Source organism: Polyodon spathula, chromosome 7 (genome assembly GCF_017654505.1).
Source record: "Polyodon spathula isolate WHYD16114869_AA chromosome 7, ASM1765450v1, whole genome shotgun sequence".
Taxonomy (NCBI): domain Eukaryota; kingdom Metazoa; phylum Chordata; class Actinopteri; order Acipenseriformes; family Polyodontidae; genus Polyodon; species Polyodon spathula.
Genome location: NC_054540.1, coordinates 36,063,037 through 36,083,677, shown reverse-complemented (window position 1 = coordinate 36,083,677; position 20,641 = coordinate 36,063,037). Strand labels below are relative to the sequence as shown.

Genomic DNA, 20,641 nt, shown 5'->3' with positions numbered 1-20,641 from the left:
CAAAGCGTTGCCTCCAGGCTCAAATTAACATCTGTTTTTTTGAAAGGAATAAACAAAAAAAATATGTAAATGTTACAAAATGTGAAACAAACACCTTGCGAGTGTTTAACATAACCTGGATTAAATGACTTAATTGTTTGGTTATACTTTTGTAAAATTAACAGACGTTTTATGGTGTCCCAGTGTAACAAATGGACAGTGTAATCGAGGGCTTACAGATTATGACTTTTCTGCTCAAGCATAGTGTAGTGATCTAAAAACCTTAGTTTTGTATTACCATCAAGCCTGGTAGTACTGTTCATGGGCCAGCTCAGTTGTGTGGACTCCTGGGGAATAATATGAGATCACCAAACTCTCTTCACTTGAGACCTGAACTGGATTCCAAACAGAGCGTTACACAGAGTGCGACCCCAGAGTGAGCTGTCAAACTGAAAGGGATTCCAGCCATGGCTCACATAACAGCACAGAACTGTAGAACTCGAGCAGGAAAAGATTGCTCACCAGAGATTATAAAAAATACTGCATGGGGTCGTGTGTGATAAATGAGTATTGAATGCCTGCCCTCGGGATGGGATGTTTGGTTCTGTGTTTATGTAGCATCTCATCTCTCAGGTGGGCATTCAATTCTCTTATCACACACTACCCTATGCATTTTTTTTTTTAATCGCTGGTGAGCAATTTGGCAAAACGTATTATCAGAAATATGCATGTGTGAAACATATATGTATATATGTTCTTGTAGCAGGGCGGTAGGAAAGCTCTGCTGTTTAAATGTATCATTTTGTTTATTTTGAGAATGGGGTCTCCCCCTCCGCCCCTGTGTTGTGTTTGTTTATTATGATTTATTTATTGCATTTATTTAAAGGAGGGCGTAGCCGTTTGTTGTTGTTGTTGTTGTTGTTTTTAAAAACCTTGTGGTAATATGTGGCTGTTGGCTAGTGCGTTGTTAAACTAGCTGGCAGTCACACAATTAATAAACTTGTGCAGATGATGGCCGAGGGGTAATAGAGTAATTACCAGCTACCTCGGCCACGGTATTTAAACCTGCAGCTCTTTGCAGTCCTGGTGGGTGTTGAGAGACGGAACGAGAGTGAGAGAGGAGAGAGAAATTTAAAATAATAATAATAAGGATCAGTGAAGGCAGTTGCCCAGTTTTAGTTATTATTCTGTATTTGTGATTTGTTTTATTTAAATCCTTTATTTTCGCTCTGTGAGCAGTGTTTTCTGTGTCTTTGTTCTGCGTCTTTTTGCCTGCAGTACTGCCTTTGTTTTTTCTGTTCCTGCATTCTGCCCTGACGTCACTACTCAGCCATTACCTGTCACAGTTCTTTACAATCTATTACATATAGATATTAGTGTTGTATTCATGTAGTCTTATACACACTAATGTTGTCATTTCTTTAAAACTGTATTGGAGTGCTTTTTGTTATGGGTTATCTGAGTTTCCAGTATTCCCAATATGTTGTTGTTGTTGTTGTTGTTGTTGTTTATTTAGTTTTTTTGGGGGGGTGGGGGGGTTTGTAAATAGGTTTAATCTTAAATTTTAAACATTTAGAAAATTAAACAAGAACCTAACATCCCTGCTTTACTTATCCTTTTTATATGGAACCAAAACGCTCAATAAACAAAAGAACAAAAATCAAAAGCACAACTAGTAACTAATGGGCCATTCAGAATGAACAAAATACCACCACTGTACCAGAAAATATTTCCCACTTAAGGATCCTCTTCTCCCCCACCCTCTCGTGTTTTTGCTTTTATTTAATTTTATTCTCCTCTTCTATCAAACTTTGTTGATTGCCTTGCCCACATTGCTAACTAGCCACTCACATCTCTGCAAATGTAATGTCCGTCACTATATTTTGTTTTTAAAGAAGTACCAATTTTCAGTTGAAATCAATAGCTTCAAATATCATTCGACTTAATGCTTCACCTGTCCCTTGCCTTTTTATGATGTTTGTAATTAAGTGGAGTCCTGATGCTCCAATATTGAGTTAATATTGAGTTATCTCAATATCTGTGTTTACCTGTCTCTGAGTTTTTCTGGAAACCTGCATGGGACTATTAATAGAGAGTAGGTGGGTCACATTCTGATTCTGGTTTTATTGGTTAAAACCTTTAGGTGAGAAGGATTCAGATTGTCTGCCTTCATATTTATTTCCGCCCTGCTAAATACTGGCAGACAAAGTGAAATCAACTGGGGATGGGTGTGATGACAAATACCAGAATGCACTGCACTTACGAGTTTATATGAACTGTCCTAAACTGTTTCAGTGAAAAGGGAGCCATGTGGTCTACTGTCTGTGAGAAACACATCTATTATCTTAAGAATATGGGGTCCAGGGAGCTTCCAAGTGGCGCATCCAGTAAAGGCACTCCATGTGGCGTGCAGGATGCGACCTATAGCCTGGAGATCTCAGGTTCAAATCCAGGGGGTTCACCGGGAGTTCCTAGGGGCCGTCGCACAATTGGCCAAGCACCGCTTGGGTAGGAAAGGCTTAGGTGGGCAGGGAAATCCATGGCTGATAGGGCGCCTGCTTGTCTGCAGTCTCCTCTAGCACTATAGGTCTGATGGCTTCGCTGTGGATCCGCAGTGTGAAAAATGACGGATTGACAGGAACACGTTTCAGAGGACGCGTGTTTCAGCATCCGTTTCCAGAGTCGCCAGGGGTTGCAGTGGTGAATTTGGGCATTCCAAATTGGGGAGAAAACCGGAGTAAAAACCACTGGCAACAACTAAATAAAAAAAAATAAAAAAAGAATATGGGATCTAGAAATCCACCATCAAATGAAGTATGTGAGGCTCTTTAGTTCATTTCTGTTAAAATATGTAAAATGCCAGATAGTCATAGCTTGTGATTTATTTTAGGGTGCTATTTAAGTCTGCCATTGTTTAGATCAGTTGAACAGCCCCATACATATTGTACAAACACTATTCTTTTCCTTTTTTTTTTCTTTCTTTAAGGTGTTTTGGTGGTTAGCAAGTCTTATGCACAGCGCTTCCTAGGCAGGGGTGCAAGAGTGCCTCAAGACACTCTCGCGATGACAAGTCTCTTTTGAAAAGACTGAATAAACCATTTTAATTTAAGTTTGATGATAATAACTTATCAGGTTACAAAACAGTACTGTATCCATTGTGAACATTTTGCTATCAGTGCCAAGAAGGTGTTTTTTCAAGCGAAGTTCCTGTTCCTTTACCCAGAGCATTTACCATAGGAAAAATCTGTTTCATCACAAGGGTGTTCCATTAGGTGAAGTGTTCTCTTATGAGGTGTTCCTGTATGCGGAGACTACTGTATCTGTATTGTGGTAGGCATATTTATAATACTACTTAGTAACATATTTGTGTAAGTTGGGGGGGGGGGGGGGGGGGGGGGGGGGATCCAGAGTGGCTCATCCAGTTAAAGTGCTGCTGCTGCTTGGGTGGCGCCAGTTCACATCCGGGCTGTGCAACGAGGCCGGACTCTTCTGGGGACTTCGAAGGGGGCATCACATTGGCTCTGGCACTCCAGGGGTGGAGGGTATTAAAGCAGCAGGGACTCATTCCCCTCCTCACACAACAGCGGACCCTACTGGCCAGACACCCAGCACATTCAGAGTAGATGAGAAGCAGGGCTGATCTCTGTTCTCCGAGTTCAGCAGCCCGCTCACTGGATTGCTCCACATAAAAGTGATTCTGGCTTTAGGCTTGTGAGATCGCAGGATGCTCACACGACCTCAGAATGTTCGTGCTGTGTGGGGACTCACTGCGGTGAGGAGAAAAAAACATAATTGGACATTCCAAATTGCGGGAAAAAATTAATAAAAATTATAATTAGTCACTAAATTCAAATTTAAAAAAAATAAATAAAATTTATCATAAAACATAAATAAAACATCAGATGTTTGTTGGACGATTAGATTGAGTTATGACTGATTACAATTTTAAGTACCTTGTAACTGTGATGGTTCTTTCTTCAGACGGCTAACAAAATGTTGTAGTGGATTATATTTTATATAAGAAACAAACAAGGTGACGAGTGGGTTCAATAGCTGGGTCTTCAAAGAATATTTTGAGCTGCAACCTGACTGAACCACAAAAAGAAACCATCTTTGTAAAAGTACCTATTTGTAACTGTAACTAGTTTATTTTTTATTTTTTTTCAAAGTAGCAAGTTACGGTAACTAGTTATAATTATGTTCAAGTAACTTTTTAAAAGTAACTTCCCTAACATCGATTGACAGGGAAATGGTGGAAAACAAATGGCATGTTTTGTAGACACCCTTATATATGTAATCTGTGTGGTTCATTTTGTGAGTCGTAACAGTCTCAAGCTTCCAATACACAGCACTGTAAACATCAGGCAGAGCAAATATTCGTCTGACAGCCCAGGTCTGTTATTTCAGCTAATTGAATTGTATTTCGTTTTGAAATTGTAGCGTGCCCTTAGCAAATGAAAAAAGATATACAAAATTTGTTCCGAGCCGTGTATATTGTTACAGATGTCTTTAGCATTAACCTTGGTAAGTTTTGACATTTTGTGTTTTTAAGCCAAGTATAATAATAATTTACATTACCTGCCAAATATTCAATTTTCTGTGGTCTAAAAACTATCGGTTTTGGGTCATGGAATTTAAATAAAACATAAAGCTAATGTTACATTTGCCTGACACAGCTAAAGTGTGCTGTATAAACAGCAAGGTCGGGAGGGAAGGATCCCTGAGATGTTTCTTATCCAATGATTTCCTTTCTTTTTTACAGAATTGATGAAAGAGAGTTTCATTTTGACAAATTATTTTCTTTTTATTATGTTTTCATATTTTTTGGTGGATTTATTTATTTATTTTTTAGTTTTAGGGCTGGGGTTCTGGGAATGTTACGTTTTCTGTTGCAGGTAAAGCACATTTATAAAATACAGCAGACCCTGATAATGCTGTGATACGGCCATCTAAACATGTCTTAGTTTGTATCAGATGGCAATGATGTTACATCAGGATAAGATCTACTGTTTAAATATTCTTATTTACCTATATATTATAAAATAGTCTACAGTTCTGTGTAAACAATCATTTCACCCCAATCGGAGTCACAGAGTCACAGAGCCCCATGTGGTGGATATCAGCCTGTATTGCACTGCAATACTGTATACTATAGTATACTAGCTAGTATGTAACGTCTTCCTTTAATTCCATTCTGCTACAGCACCATCAGCGCCGCCACTCTGCATATTTACATTGATCGCCCTTTTGTTCTGGCTCAATGTTGGTAGCGGCTGGCAAGGTCTTGTTTTTTGATTAGTTTTTTGCATTTCCCTTACTTGCAGGAAGTAATTGATTTTCACTTTGTGATAATTTCCCTCCGCAGTGTTTTCAGTGGCATGTTACTGGCTGCAGTGCATGCTGGTTAGCAGAGAAAACAGGTGGGTTGGTTAATGAAAGGAAAGAACGCTTTGAAGGGATGGGGACAGGTTCCCTTTTAGGGTGAAATGACCAAGGAAGAGAAGTCTTAAACCTATAGAACTGCATCTATGTACTATATTGCAGTATTACAAACATTCCTATTGCCCACTCAAAATAAGTGCTCACGAGAAGACAATAACAGACTTTTCATATGAAGCTCTTATAGATACATAATAAAATACTGCACATTTTAATGGCCATTTTCACCATGCAGGATAATCCATAGCTGGGACTAGATTGAAAAGAGAAGGGGCCCAACGGGTCAGAAGGCCAGTGTGTTTAAGTGTGTGTTAATTCACTGAGCTTACCAGTGCAGTGAGTGGTAAATCACTCCAAACTAGCAGACTCCTGAAGATACCTCCCTCTGACTCTTTCACAGTCACTTGATGTTGCACCTGAGCAGGGCTTGGGGAATGCTTAACAGGAGCACGGTGGCTATTCCCTATATATATTCGGGCTTCTCATCCCTGGGGTGGGAATACTGTGGTGTCAAGTTATCTGTCTCATGAGATCTTTTCCAAGGAAGGCAGCAGCAGTTCAATTTTCCAGGCTCTTTTGTTTGTTTATTTCCCGGCTCACATGTATGTATTAATGTAATGTATATTTTGACTTGGTGAACTTCTCATGGCTCCATGGCACTTATAGAAGGAATTTAACAGTGCCACAAAACAGCTGAAATTACAACAAAGCTCCTTTTAGGAAAGAGACTTAAAAATCCAACTTCTCGTTAATAAGCTCTAGTGAGCAAGCTCACCTTCAGCTACATCTGCTATATTGTTAGAAACAGAAAACTGAGCACTCTGCTTCCCTGACATGGCTTTATGGAGAATCCTACACAAAAAAAAATCAGTGCATCTTAAAGCTACAGTACTCCCTGTACATGAACTTAGTTGACTGAACTTGAGTGTTTACATGATTTCCTTATGCTGCTTCAGACTAATATCCTGTAACTAGAACATTGAAAAACACACACAGTGTTTATGGGTTAAGAAGTATGTTTCATCTCAATGAAGTACATAGCATAAATGCTCAAGTTTCATGTTAACATGTGATGTCACTGGTGTGTCATCCTACATCTTTTGAAGTTTGTGTGAAAGTGTCAGTGTTTTTTTGTTTATTTGAATCCACCACCAAGTTGGGCAGCTATCGTGTATAAATAATTTATCTTCACCACTTAAGACTTCACCACGCTGTTTTTGTTTTAGGTTTAGTTTTGTTTTTATTAGTACATGGCAAAAATAAAATATGTGTTTGTTTCCCTCGCACAGCTTGAAGCCGAACTGGAGAAATGCGAGAAGGAGAGTGCGGAACTGCAGGAATACGCCAACACCGTCCTCCAACAGATAGCCGATCACTGCCCTGACATCTTGGAACAAGTCGTCAACGCACTGGAGGAGTCGTCGTGACGGGAAGGAAGGAAGGGGACTCTCATCTGATCCCTTGCTCTACAAGATCACTCAAGTCTCAGGTCCACTCTGATGTCTCAGTCTGGTGTCTGTGTGTGGGGGAGATCAAGGGACAGGTCTTATTGCTACCCCAGTCACTTAACACAGTAAAATCTGTTATGTAATACACCCTTTATTTGGGACTGGATATCTGCCTCTCCGCCTCCATCTCTGGTGGTTTTGCAGGCTTCATTTTATCTGTCAAGTCAGTGTTTTGTGATTTGCAGTGTTTATAGAAAGAAAGAAAAAAAAAATAACATACCATAGTTTTACAATTGCCCTTTATTAGTACAATGATTTATTCCCATGTCACAGGATATATACAGTGGTTTCTATTGTTGAACCAAAATAATAAATAAATGAACATAAAGAAGAAGAAAAAAACATTTAGCAACTGCAAGCGCCTTGTCTGGTCTTTGACGACTGGGTGTGGAGGAAAGTATTATTTAATGTATTCATGGATTTGCCTGATTACAAAACTGACTTAGTACTGAACAGCTATGACCAAAAGTTTGGCATCACCCTATAGAATTAACAAATGTTGCCTCCTAAAATCAAATGAAACCTGCTGAATAATGCTACGTTAACATATTCAATTACATACCGCTTTGTAGTTTTCCATATACTTAACGATAAACTGACAAATTTAAACATTTGGCATTTTTAAATCCTACTGTTATGGCTTCCGATAGACATTTGCGGTATCATTTTGTAGTTTGATTACATGATATTAAATGAAAGATCTAAATTATGTTCATATAGTTTAAATTATGTCTCAATCCTAAAATTAGGAGATGCAAAACTTTTGGCCATAGCTGTCATCCATTCATATAATGAACTAGTAACTTATGAAAAGGAAAACTTCTTGCCTTTGCCCAGGCTTTGTAGCCACAGATCCAACCAAGTTCAGGTTTTCAGTCCTGCCCTGACGATATCGCATCATGCAAACTTTTGTTAGCCCCTCTAACTGGGCAGAAACGCGAGACATCTGCGAAGATGATCTCTGGTCAGCAATGGCTGTTTATGGAGCGTCACCTGGAGTCTGAGATCATGCAAAACAGGTGGACCACCCATAATACCACAGAAAGGGCTAGCCTGGCCTAACAGCTGCATTGGTAATGTGGTGCAGGCATGGATGTAAACAGTTTCCTCTCCTCTTTTAGCCATTTTAATTGCTTTTTTTTTAACCAATTCCCTTGTTTGCAGTAATTTAGAGTGGTTTAATACAATTTTACTTGGCTTTGAGGTTGTCTGAAGAGCCCTAAGCACTGGGGCGGTGGTTGAATTGTCACATGATTGGAATGGAATGAGGGAGACTGTTCAGTCGTGGCACTTGGGATTCTCCAGGCACGCTCAAAGAAGGTAAAGGCAGGTTTTGAGAAAGAAAACACACTGTGGGAGCAGCAGAACCGAGAACCACTCGGAATAATTGCAAACACTTTAAAACAGAAAGGGGGATGTAAAACATTATTAAAATGCCATGCTGCTTTTTCTCTGCTTTGCCTCCAAAGCAATCTAGAAGCAGCAGGGCAGGACTTGAACTTTCCAGTCATCAGAGTATTATTTCAAATCGATGCGTATGTAGATAAGGTCAGGGCACCTCAGTTTGACTAACGTGTGTAAAGATGGTTTCATTACCCTGTTAAGTATTTAATCTCACAGAACAGGGCTTGTGAATCCTAGCATGGGGGGACACAAGACAGAGAGTACATTGAATTAATGGAAACAAGTTCAGCAGATCCATGTTACGCACAGCTCATCATGTGATTGCGATTTAACTGTAAAACGTACATCAGCTAAAGAAACTCATTTCCAGCAGACAAATGTTTCAACAAGGCCACAGTAAAAGATAATGTGAGGAAATGTTACCAATCTACTCAATTCTTTTCAGTCCATAAAACAGAAAATTGGTTTAGTATGAGTAGAGAGGTTATATAAAGTGGAGGTGAGGACACTTCACCCTGAACGTTAGCATTTTTTGGATCAAACTGTATTTATTTATTTGGCTGAATTTTTGAGTAACTGGTTGTTTCACAGACTAGCAGCTCATAAAAATGTGTGGTTGCATAACCTGCCCTTTCTCTAAACATTGACTAGCGGAGGTTTTGGTGATTGCTAGCACTGAGGATCGATAAAGGAATTGATTTTATTATTAAATTATTATTTATATTATTATTTACAAACCCTTGACCTGAAAGCGAGCTTCTGAGGGAATGTTTTTAGTTTTGCTTGCATTGAGTAGCTGTTGAAAGTCGGAAGTATGCTGAATGAGTGTTCCCCCTGGCTGTAACAAAAAGGAAACGTATTCTATCTTTCAATTAAAACCTTTAAAACTACAATATGTTATTAAGGATACGACAGACTGTTATAAATAAGGATGAAAGGGTGTGTTATTAAATGTTACTAGTCTTTTAGAGGTTAAATCGCCCATCTTCTCATATTTATATCAGGAATTTAAAAGGTGTTACAAGTTGACACTACACTATATCAGTGGCGAGAGAGGCATGGTTTTGCATGTGTTTGTCATAGAATAATACAGTATGCAGCGTGGCATTTTTGTCAGAAATGCCACATATTTTCAGAGTTGCGCTGCTAACTTTCTAAACATTGTTCTTTTTTAGTAAGTTTTTTGTAAATGCCAGATTTCTGACAATAGGCACAGAAGAACACAACCCACTACGAAAAAGGTGCTCCGTGGTTTCATCAACTATGTATGAATCTTCAGTTAGGGTTTTGTAAATGAAATAAAAGAAACTGAAATTTCTTTAAAGGAAACTTTAATAATATTATAACATCGCACTTTATAAAGAATACACCTACAAACAGTAAAGTCAGAACTGGAATAGATGATATTCTAGTTCACAACTTAAAATAACAAACTTAAGTACTGGACAGAACTTGACTGCCTATATCATGGTGTTGGGCTCATGTCTTTCAATAATAGGTAGATGCTGCTTTTTACACCATTGTTATGTATCTAACACTAGGCCTCTACAAGCTGACAGTAAGTCTCCATGGCAATTGATCTGTGCATGACCTCAGTTTTATAAAACAATATTACACTGTATACTTTGAAATGTATTGCTGTTATATCATTAGGGCCCGTTAACCATAGTCTGTGGGCTGACCATTTTCTTTTTTCTCTTTCTCTATACTGTATTTGTCCTTTCCCTTTGTTTGAAAGCATTAAGCCCCTGGAGTTTTGTAAAAAGTTTATTCAGAATAAACTTCATTCTCTTAGCATTTCATTGTTTTGGCATTAAAAACAGATGTGGGTCAAAGCTTCTCGTAACAGAAATTGGGGTTGTGAAATTAGCCCACCCAGATCACAACCAGCACGTTCCTGCGCGCAGTTGCCCCATCCCCCTGGTGAACCTACAGCATTTCATTCCAATGTAATATACAAGGCTTACCTTGAACAAGTCTTAGGTGAACTCCATAGCCCGCTGAGCTATCTGGCTTTACACTACACTCTATTTCATAACCGGTTATATTACTGTATAATTCAATGGCATCTGTTCACCATGATCTTCCATAGTTTAGCCTTCTCTTCAGAAATTCATTTTGTCACACTATACTGCAAATGTAGGTTTAGGTCCGTTTGTGACTTAATGATAATGTTTTATAACTTTTTATAAGAAATGCCTACTTCTTTATAGAAATATGGTTTAACACACCAATAACATTTTACAGGAAGCACCTATAATCTGAGGAAGAAGGAATGAATGAAAATGGTAACCACAGCAATGACTCTTCCACCTTGGGCAATTGTGGCACATTGTAAAAAACTCTGTATCACGTAAATGGGACAGACTGCACATTTTTCCCAGTACACATCATCAGCATCCATAAACAATCACCCCCCATTCAGCAATAACAGTGTACAGGCACTAGACACACAGCCGTGCAGAGGTCAGCAGCTGTCTGAGCAGGGCGATCACACGCTAGTTTCCTCAGGGAGAGTTCCAGTTGATATTTATGAAATGTGCAGAGCTCCCACTCTAGATAAGGACACGGCTGGTGACTCAGGTGCCAGTTAGGACCTCCGCTGGCTAATTCATCATCGGGGTGGTTGGAGTGGTGGTTGGCTGTGGTGTCTTCCTCAGGCTGCGATTACTGAAGCTGGTCTGTAAGGGCAGCCCTCTCCTCTCCAGAGCTTCAGCGGTGAGGGTTGTGAAGTCAAGGGTTTTCTTGGTTACACAGTTATCATTTTACACAGGAAAACCACATTAGTCAGATCAAACAGATGGACTAGCCACAACAACAAAAAAGGCAAAATAAACAAAGCTAGCCGGAGGCATAGACCATACAAACCCCTTTATCTGAACCGCTCCATGAACACAACTGCAGACATGCCCACCAGTATATACAGAGACTTCTTACTGCTCAACAATGCGTTTGATGATTTGCTTTGTTTATAGAGGTACAATTACTGTAAGAAACTTTATCAAGTAGACCAATGTTTCAGCTGATGCCTTGGATTCCTAAATGAGAATAAGTTACTGTGCTGTAATTTCTATGTAATTTCTCCTCTTTATACTAAAGCCTGTGGATACAAACTACTTGCAACATCTACAGAGCAGTTTCGATTACAGGGGTGGACTGTAATCCTTTTTTACTGGTAGATTGCCGGAAACTTACAACTTTAGCAAGTTTATTGTTTACCCTCCGGAACAAACAGGATATTTATTTACGTAACCTTTTTTAGTTGTGGGAAAAATTCCGTAATACTTTATTGGTGGTACTCATTTTTTATAAACAAGATCGTAAACAGGCAGCAGTATACAGCAATACTCTATAAAACTGATCTCCTGCTTGTACTTTTAATGTTATGAAGCCAAGAAAGACTATGCTTGTGAGAATAATGACAAGGTCATATTTCTTAAAATAAGTTTTGCCGAAATCTTTGTGCTGTCATTGTTAGTGTGAAGTGAAGGGGCGTGAATGCAGTAACACACTCCGGGGTGTTCATACAGGGTTCATTCAGGGTTCAGAATTCGCAGACCTAGGGGTGGTGTTCAACACAAGGCAAAGCCAAAGCCTGTTGCCAGCCTAGGCCTGCAGATTGTGGACCATACAGTATTTGAACACTGTTGCATGTATTATTGTGCTTATAAAATGTCATCCACACCCCTACCAAAGCGGACTGGCTGTAACATGAATCAGTTCCCTTATTTCCCTCACTTATTCTTGTCATTTCAGGTTTCAAGAGTAGAGACAGTCACTGTTCATTAACCAGCAACATCTTTCCTTACAGTCATGTTCATTCACAAAGAGTCATCAATATCTTCATTGCCTCTCCCAATGTGCTTGACCAAGTCATTTGAGGCAAAACTTTCATATAAAAGCACACTGAATTCAATATATTCATTTGTGATGTTCTCGAGATCAGGGGTGTTTTATTAAACTACTGGCAATTTTGGCTAAGAAAGAAAACAAACAAGCACAGAGCTCAAACTTTCTTTTTTGCTGTAATATTTACAATGCCTTTAATCCTTTCCAATGTGCTGAAGCAGAGCTCAGTTAAAATGAGTTGTGTGTCCATATAAAGCTGTGTTTTGTTTCCCTCCCGTGAACGTACCTCTCATAATCATCGCTCAAACATTCTCAGACTCCTTCAGGTTTTACAGCTCTGAGTTCGAGCCGCCGCCACAGTGTGTTCTTCTGAATCTGGGAAGGGGCCTGTGGAATCATTAACATGTCACATGAAAGACAGGCCAACCAGTCTGTTGATAAACAGAACTTAATGCTTCATTTGCCCAGTCACGGTTTCATGAACGATGCCAGTTTATACTGGAAGAAGTGCAGGTCCCTTTGTATATTAAACAAGACCGGTGGATAATTTGCATTGTGGAATAGATTTCTTTTTCAAGTGCTGTTTTTAAAACTGCCTATCAAAGCAATAACCATAAAAATATCAGCTATTTTTCTGATTGCTTGACATGCAAATTGGTTCTAGTAGATTGTTTTCTGGAGCCCTTGTGCACTGTAGATACAACTATGGTTCTGTAAAATGTACAAAATTGGAGGGTCTAAAACTGAAGTGGTCTACTAATGTTGACATCTATTTAACCTTTTTATTGGGATCTGGGTGTCCAGATGAACACATTTTCACTGTCCCCAGTAACCTTTCTATTGGGGTCTGGGTGCAGTTTGTTTGAAGATGGCAGCGGTTGCATACGTCACACGATTCACACTACAATAGGTTATCTATGAATCAGCCTTCTCTTCGAATTAGCCTACCAAGGTCTTTGTCCAGTGTGAATGTGTTATTATCTCAAAAACAAAGTTCTCCAGTCAGTCACTACCGAGATCATTTTATCTGGGTAGATTTAGTAAAAGTGATAGTTCTAATAGGGCTGATTTCCATTGAAAAAAAAAGGGTCTTACTGCTTGCGTCGTTAAAAAAGGGGCTTCATTATAGTGAAGTTAGACTGTGTGTGTGTATATATATATATATATATATATATATATACACACACACACACACACACACACACACACACATACAGTGCCTATAGAAAGTTTACACCCCCTTTCAAATTTTTCACCTTTTGTTGCCTTATAGCCTGGATTTAAAATGCATTAAAATTGTTTAATGTTTGTTTTTTTTTCATTTATCTACACATCCTACCCCACAACTTCCAAGTGAAAAAAATATTCTAGAAATTTGTAGAAAATTAATTAAAAATAAAAATTGAAATAGTTTGGTTGGATAAGTGTCCACCCCCCTTGTAATAACAATCCTAAATTAGCTCAGGTGTAACCAATTGCCTTCAAAATCACAAACCAAGTTAAGTGGCCTCCACCTGTGTTAAATTGTAGTGATTCACGTGATTTCAGGATAAATTCAACAGTTCCTATAGGTTCCTTCTCTGGGTAGTGCATTTCAAAGCAAAGACTCAACATGAGCACCAAGGCATTTTGTTGTTGAAAGGCACAGATCAGGGGTTGGGTATAAAAAAATATCGAAGGCCTTGAATATCCCTTGGAACATGGTCAAGACGATTATTAAGAAATGGAAGGTGTATGGCACCACTAAGACCCTGTCTAGATCAGGCCGTCCCTCCAAACTGGATGACCGAGCAAGAAGGAGACTAATCAGAGAGACTACCAAGAGGCCAGTGGTGACTTTGCAAGAGCTACAGGCTTTTATGGCCAAGACTGGTCAAAGTGTGCATGTGACAACAATCTCCCAAGCACTCCACAAATCTGGCCCGTATGCTAGGGTGGCAAGAAGGAAGCCATTACTCAAGAAAGCCCACCTTGAATCCCATTTGAAGTATATAAAAAAAACACTCAGGAGATTCTGCAGCCATGTGGCAAAAAGTTTTGTGGTCTGACGAAACTAAAATGGAAATTTCTGGCCTAAATACAAAGCTTTATGTTTGGTGCAAACACAACACAGCACACCCAAAGAACACCATCCCTACTGTGAAGCACGGTGGTGGCAGCATCATGTTATGGGGATGTTTCTCATCGGCACGGACTGGGGCACTTGTCAGGATAGAAGGGAAAATGAATGGAGCAAAGTACAGAGAAGTCCTTGAGGAAAACCTGCTGCCCTCTGCAAGAAAGCTGAAACTGGGATGGGAGTTCACCTTTCAGCATGACAATGACCCAAAGCACACAGTCAAAGTTACACTGGAGTGGTTATGGAACAAAAAGGTAAATGCCCATGAGTAGCCCAGTCAGAGACCCGACCTAAATCCAATCCAAAATTTGTGGCATGACTTGAAGACTGCTGTCCATCAACGCTCCCCACGGAACTTGGCAGAGCTTGAACAGTTTTGTAAAGAAGAATTATCAAATATTGCCAAATTTAGATGTGCAAATCTGGTAGAGACCTATCCCAGCAGATTCACAGCTGTAATTGCTGTCAAAGGTGCTTCCACCAAGTATTAACTCAGGGAGGGTGGAGACTTATCCAATTATGATCTTTCAGTTTTGACAGAGCCTCTCAAGAACATTAATTCTCTTGTTCAACCACTCCAGTCTGGCTTTGGCTTTGTGCTTTGGGCCATTGTCCTGCAGTACAATGTCATACTTTTTCACAAACTCCATACATGCTTTAAGATGAGGCTTTTTGAGTAATGGCTTCTTTCTTCCCACCCGTCCATACAGGCCAGCTTTGTCTGGGGACTGGCTTATTGTTGATGTGTGAACACTGACTCTCATCTCAGACACAGAACTTTGCAGATCTATCAAGGTCATTGTTGGCTTCAGAGTGACATCCCAAACCAGTTTCCTGCTTGCCCGGCTGCTCAGTTTGGCAGAGCGACCTGATCGGGGTAGTGTCTGGGTCTTATGATGCATCTTCCACTTCTTAATGATGGACTTCACTGTGCTCAGAGAGATAATCAGCACCTTTTGAAATGTTCTTGTACCTTTCTGATCTGTGCCTCTCTACCATTTTATCCCTGACTTGTTTCGAAAGCTCCTTGGTCTTCATGGTTGCTTTGCTGGATCACTGTGTCGTTGCAGCTTGAAAGTCTTTGTATACCTAAGGGAAATTTAATGCACAAAGGCTGAAACCATTTCACTAATTTTGTGACGATTCAAACAAATAATTTGCACCTGCACTGATTTTGGGTTGCAGTAGCAAAGGGGTTGAATACTTATGCAACTGAGATGAATCTGTTTTTCTATGTGAATCTTACTTATTTATATTCTAAATGCATTTATAAACTTAATAAATGTTAAGTAGTTTGTGCAGATTCTACAAGTAAAGTCTAATTTGAAAGCGTCGTAGAGTACGCTTAGGTGCCAACAAAATGTGAAAACACTGTGGGGTGAATAGTTCTGCAAACCACTCTGTGTGTGTGTGTGTGTGTGTATATATATATATATATATATATATATATATATATATATATATATATATATATATATATATATATATATATATATATATATATATATATATATATATATTCATATTAAGGTGTTTTAAGCCCAGTTTGGGTGCTGTTCTGAGCCGAAGGGACTTTACAGAGGAAGTGATGGAATAAAAAGTGGTCCAGTGGTTAAAAAAAGGGCTTGTAACCAGGATGTTCCTGGTTCAAATCCCAGCTCAGCCACTGACTCATTGTCTGACCATGAGCAAGTCACTTAACCTCCTTGTGCTCCATCTTTTGGGTGAGACTCTACGTAAGTGGCTCTGCAGCTGATGCATAGTTCACACACCCTAGTCTCTGTTAGTTGCCATGGATAAAGGCGTCTGCTAAATAAACAAATAATAATAATTAAAGTGGCACTCTCTGCTGCCCTTACAGTTTATATTTCATGTCAAAAAAGCCTCTCAGTGTGAAATGGGGATGCACCACTTCACATGTTCTGTACATGTACATTCTTTTTTGAAGACATGCTTTTCGTTTTGATTTCTGAGGTCTGTGTAACTTAAGCCAGTGTTTAGATTATACTTACAGGGGGAAAGTGTGGCTAGTTAAGGCCGTGATACAGAAAATACTGATGCTCAATAGTTTACAGCCATGACACTGAAGATTGTTTTAAATGGTAAATAGGTTTCTGAGTTGAAGCACTGAGAGCCTGGTATGTTTTTTTATTTTATTGTTATAACAAACTCCTTACTCAATACTGATTTATTGTTTTGTAGGTAATGTAGCAGTATTAAGGAATTTGTTTATTATAAAATGCGCAATGTTCTGGGATGTTTTTAAAACAAAATAGGAGAGGGTGCACTCAGTTTATCAGCACTCTGCCTTGAAGAGATTAGTTTGTTTTCAACTTTTAAGGATTCAGCAGAGGGTGTAGATTCTGGATGTAATATATATATATATATATATATATATATATATATAGATAGATAGATAGATAGATAGATAGATAGATAGATAGATTAGGGCTGTCAAGCGATTAAAAAATTAATATTAATTTGGTTTTAATCACATTTAATTGATACAGTTACTGCATCCATCTCATTCATTTATTTATTACTGATGCCATTATTATTATTATTATTATTACCTATAAGGCCTTACATGGTCTTGAACCTTATGTTCAATGTCTGCTGATCACATGTGTCCCTGGTCATCTCCTGAGATCGGAAAATGCTAATCTTCTGCCAGTCCTTAAAGTTTATTTGAACTCCCCGGAGCCAAGGCATTTAGTTATAATGCCCATCGTCATTGGAACTTGCTCACGATTCATATCAGTTATGCTAGCACAGTTGAATCTTTTCAATCCTGTTTGAAAACACATTTGATTGGGTCTGTTTATTTGTAGATGGATTACACCGTGTAACAAATTTTCATTTATTTTTTGTTCCTGGGTAGTAAGTGTTATTTCCTAATTGCTTATGCCTCAAAAGTATAGAAAATGGCTATTATTCCCCACAAACTTTGCTTTTGTGACCAGGACAGGTACATTTCAAAATATCACTATTTCCAATGAGAAAACGGGCGCTTTTGTGTCTTTTCGTTCACATAAAGTCAGAAAAAAACAACATATGAATCCAAATTAACATGTATTTATACTAAAGTAATACAAAAATGACTACAAAAGATTTAGAAGTGAGTCGTTTTTCGAGATTTACGATTATACTGTAAATGTGCCTTCATCAGGTAAAGGAACATTTGTGCTTAAACCGGTAGATCACTGTCTTTTTAGAAAAAATACACTGAAGACATTGTTTAATATTAATATTTTGTGTGTGCCATAAATGTGTTCTTTGCACATGCAAGAAATTTGATGTATGTTTATACAGCATGGCAGCACCTAAGTGAAGATAATGATCATTGAATAATATATCATTGTTTATAATAATTGTTTTATAGTAGTCATTAGACAGAGCATAGGCATTGCTCGTTCTTTCATTTTGTTGTGCTGGCTTTCTTTGCCAAAGCCTTAAACGTATAGAAAAAGACAATGAAGCGTTCTTCCCTCTGTATAAGTTAGTGATCAGTAGATGCGTCAGCCGCACGAAGAGCACACCGTGTGGTTTTCACAAACTCTACTGTGCGGAATCAATTAATTTTTTTCTATGTGTAAATATCGGGACTTTCTTCCTATGCATCGGGATGTGGGACATTTGCTAGGAAATCTGGACGATATACAGGCTTTTGGCATATATGCAGAACCCCCAAACTTTCAATCAGCTGCTTGTGTTTTGGGAGAACTCATGGTCTGTAGTCTCCTTGATTACCACAGTACACATGCCTGCTCTTTCTAATGAGGCCCCAGGTGCCTTACAGCATCTGAGTAAAAAGATTTTAAATCACACACACGGAAACATTATTATACATGACCAAGGTTGTAGCCAGCTCAGGCCTTGGTTAAAATCATACTTCTATTATTTATTAGTTAGGCTGTTGTCCAGTGGTTAAAGAAAAAAGCTTTTAACCAGTAGGTCCCTGGTTCAAATGCCAGCTCAGCCACTGACTCATTGAGTGACACTGAGCAAGTCACCTCCTTGTGCTCAGTCTTTCAGGTGAGATGTTTTTGTAAGTGAGCAGCTGATGCATAGTTCACACACCCTAATTTCTGTAAGTCGCCTTGCATAAAGCTGTCTGCTAAATAAACAAATAATATTTAGGCCCTTTTGCACGTTGCTTTGCCACAGATAAAATGCAATTCATCCTTTGTTGTGCATATAGCGCTCAAAAATAAAACCCAAAAACCACAAACCCTAAATATCTGTTCTGGTGTATTTAGAAGCATTTGACTTTGCATTTAAAGTAAGTGGGATACTTCTTTATTTCAGACACTGCGTGATGGACACTTACAAAGAAAAAGCTACTTGTTTGCTCTGTACTAAACTACACAGGTCCTGCAAATTTAGAACCTCAAGTACTCAAAATTCTATAATAGTATATTATTCAGAAAAGAAAACCTGACAACTAAACCTTTACATTTAAATAAACAACACATATTAATAATGCCCTTGCATATTTTTTTCTTCCATTTATAAAAACTTTAGTGGCAGAGGGCACTGGTAAGTGCCTCGGTCATTTTTCATGACTTGCTAAGGCCCTGATGACTGATTATGTTATTTATTTTGAGCACATAGTGTCAAGTTGAGATGAATTGCTAAGATTTCAGGTCCAGGTAATGTACAGACTGTCAGCATTAATATACCAAAAACGTTTTTACTCACTGATATGCAAATATATACGTATGTGTTTTAAAAAACGTACCTGCAATAGTAGTCGAGTTAACCCTAAGAAGAAGAATATTCTGTATATGGGCGTTGGTTCTGTATGATTCTTGCCTCACGTCAGCTGTGTCAGAAACTAGAGACACTTATTGCAAAGCGGGAGCTCAGGGTTTTATTGTTTGTGTGTTTTGCACAGACTTCCCCTGTATTAATACAAAAAGTTTATCAGAAGTAAATGTCAAGAAATAATAAAAACAAACCAGTGATTAAAGCGCGTTAAAAAAAAATTAATCCCCAAAGAAATTGACAGTCAGTCCTTATAATTAATATATCTATATATATATATATATATAATATATATAAATTTACAATGTCGACACCGGTTTCCAAAAACGGTAGTGAGAAAACGTTTTGAATATTTCACTTGGACAATTTATATGGAAATTTTGCTTCATAAAGTCGGAAACCTGTTGGAAGGTACGTTACGTTTGATTTCCGTTAACATATTGAATTATATACCGTTTTGTAGTTTTCCATGAAAAACTGACAAAAAGGGTGGTATTTCAAAATCTAACATGAAATATTTTACTATTATGGCTTTCGATAGACTTTTGCAATATCATTTCTTTTATAAATATCATATAGAATTTATAGTAGATTTAAATAATAAGATCTATATTATATAATTATATATATATATATATATATCTATATATATATATATATATATATATATATATTACGGTATATATGCAATATAAACATACTTATGTTACAAACATGTAAATACAGTACCGGTGGTTTGACTGTTGGTAAACAACCTCCGTCATAGACTATATATTTCCGTTTCTGTCAGTATCTGAACTGAAGAAAAGCAGAGCTGGCACTATATAACACAGACATCTTATTCCGCATTCATTGTATAACTAGATAAATATTAGACCTATTACGTGGTTATCTTTCCGAATTTATTTACTTTTTTTGTTGCTGAATGTATTTACATTTTTTGCTGCGAGGAGAGCTGCAGCTTTGTCTGGGAGATGAGACCATTCCCTCTTCCTCTCTCCCAACCTGTTCTCCTTGAATTTGGTTTGCTTGTCTGTCGCTTAGAACTGAACTCCTGACCGCCGTTTAGCCAGGCTATTTATAGTTTAAAAACTACTAATTAAAATAATCCAAGAGTGGGAATGTTACCTTTTTTTTTTTTTGGAATAAATCTAGCGTGGATTACATGGTGCTTTATGCGTGTGTAGAGTGCACGGGGGAAGGCAGCATCAGGGCTGGTAGGTGACGTAATCACATACAAAGACATAAGCCAGATAGCCGGCTCTTTTGTACAGTGGTATCAGCACTATGCTTCAGTGCGAGAAGTCTCGGGTTCGCGCCCGCCCTCTGTCTGTGTGCGGTTTGCCGCGCCCTGTGTGAGGAGCCTGCCTGTGGGAACTGAGATCGCTACACATGGTTAATTCACAGAAAGTTACATTTTTGCTTCACTATATTTGCATTATAGAGAGGGAGTTATTTTATTTTGTATTTTAGTCAGATGTGTGTTGTTGTGTCCCGTGCCCCCCATCCCCCTTTTATAATGCTCTTCGGTTATAATGCTCATATTGTGTGTCACCAAGACCCGGGGAGCAGTGTG

General features: G+C 38.4%; 1 protein-coding gene across 7 annotated transcripts in view; it reads left to right on the top strand.

The window, feature by feature from the left end:
• The window catches only part of LOC121318597 (ELKS/Rab6-interacting/CAST family member 1), a 369,254-nt gene extending 361,801 nt beyond the window's left edge, over positions 1-7,453 (top strand). For all 7 annotated transcript variants that reach the window (XM_041255448.1, XM_041255447.1, XM_041255446.1 and 4 more), the window contains one exon: positions 6,708-7,453. In XM_041255448.1, the coding sequence (XP_041111382.1) occupies positions 6,708-6,845 (138 nt within the window). In that variant the 3' untranslated portion in view covers positions 6,846-7,453. The remainder of the gene's footprint in view (positions 1-6,707) is intronic.
• Positions 7,454-20,641: the final 13,188 nt, after the last annotated feature.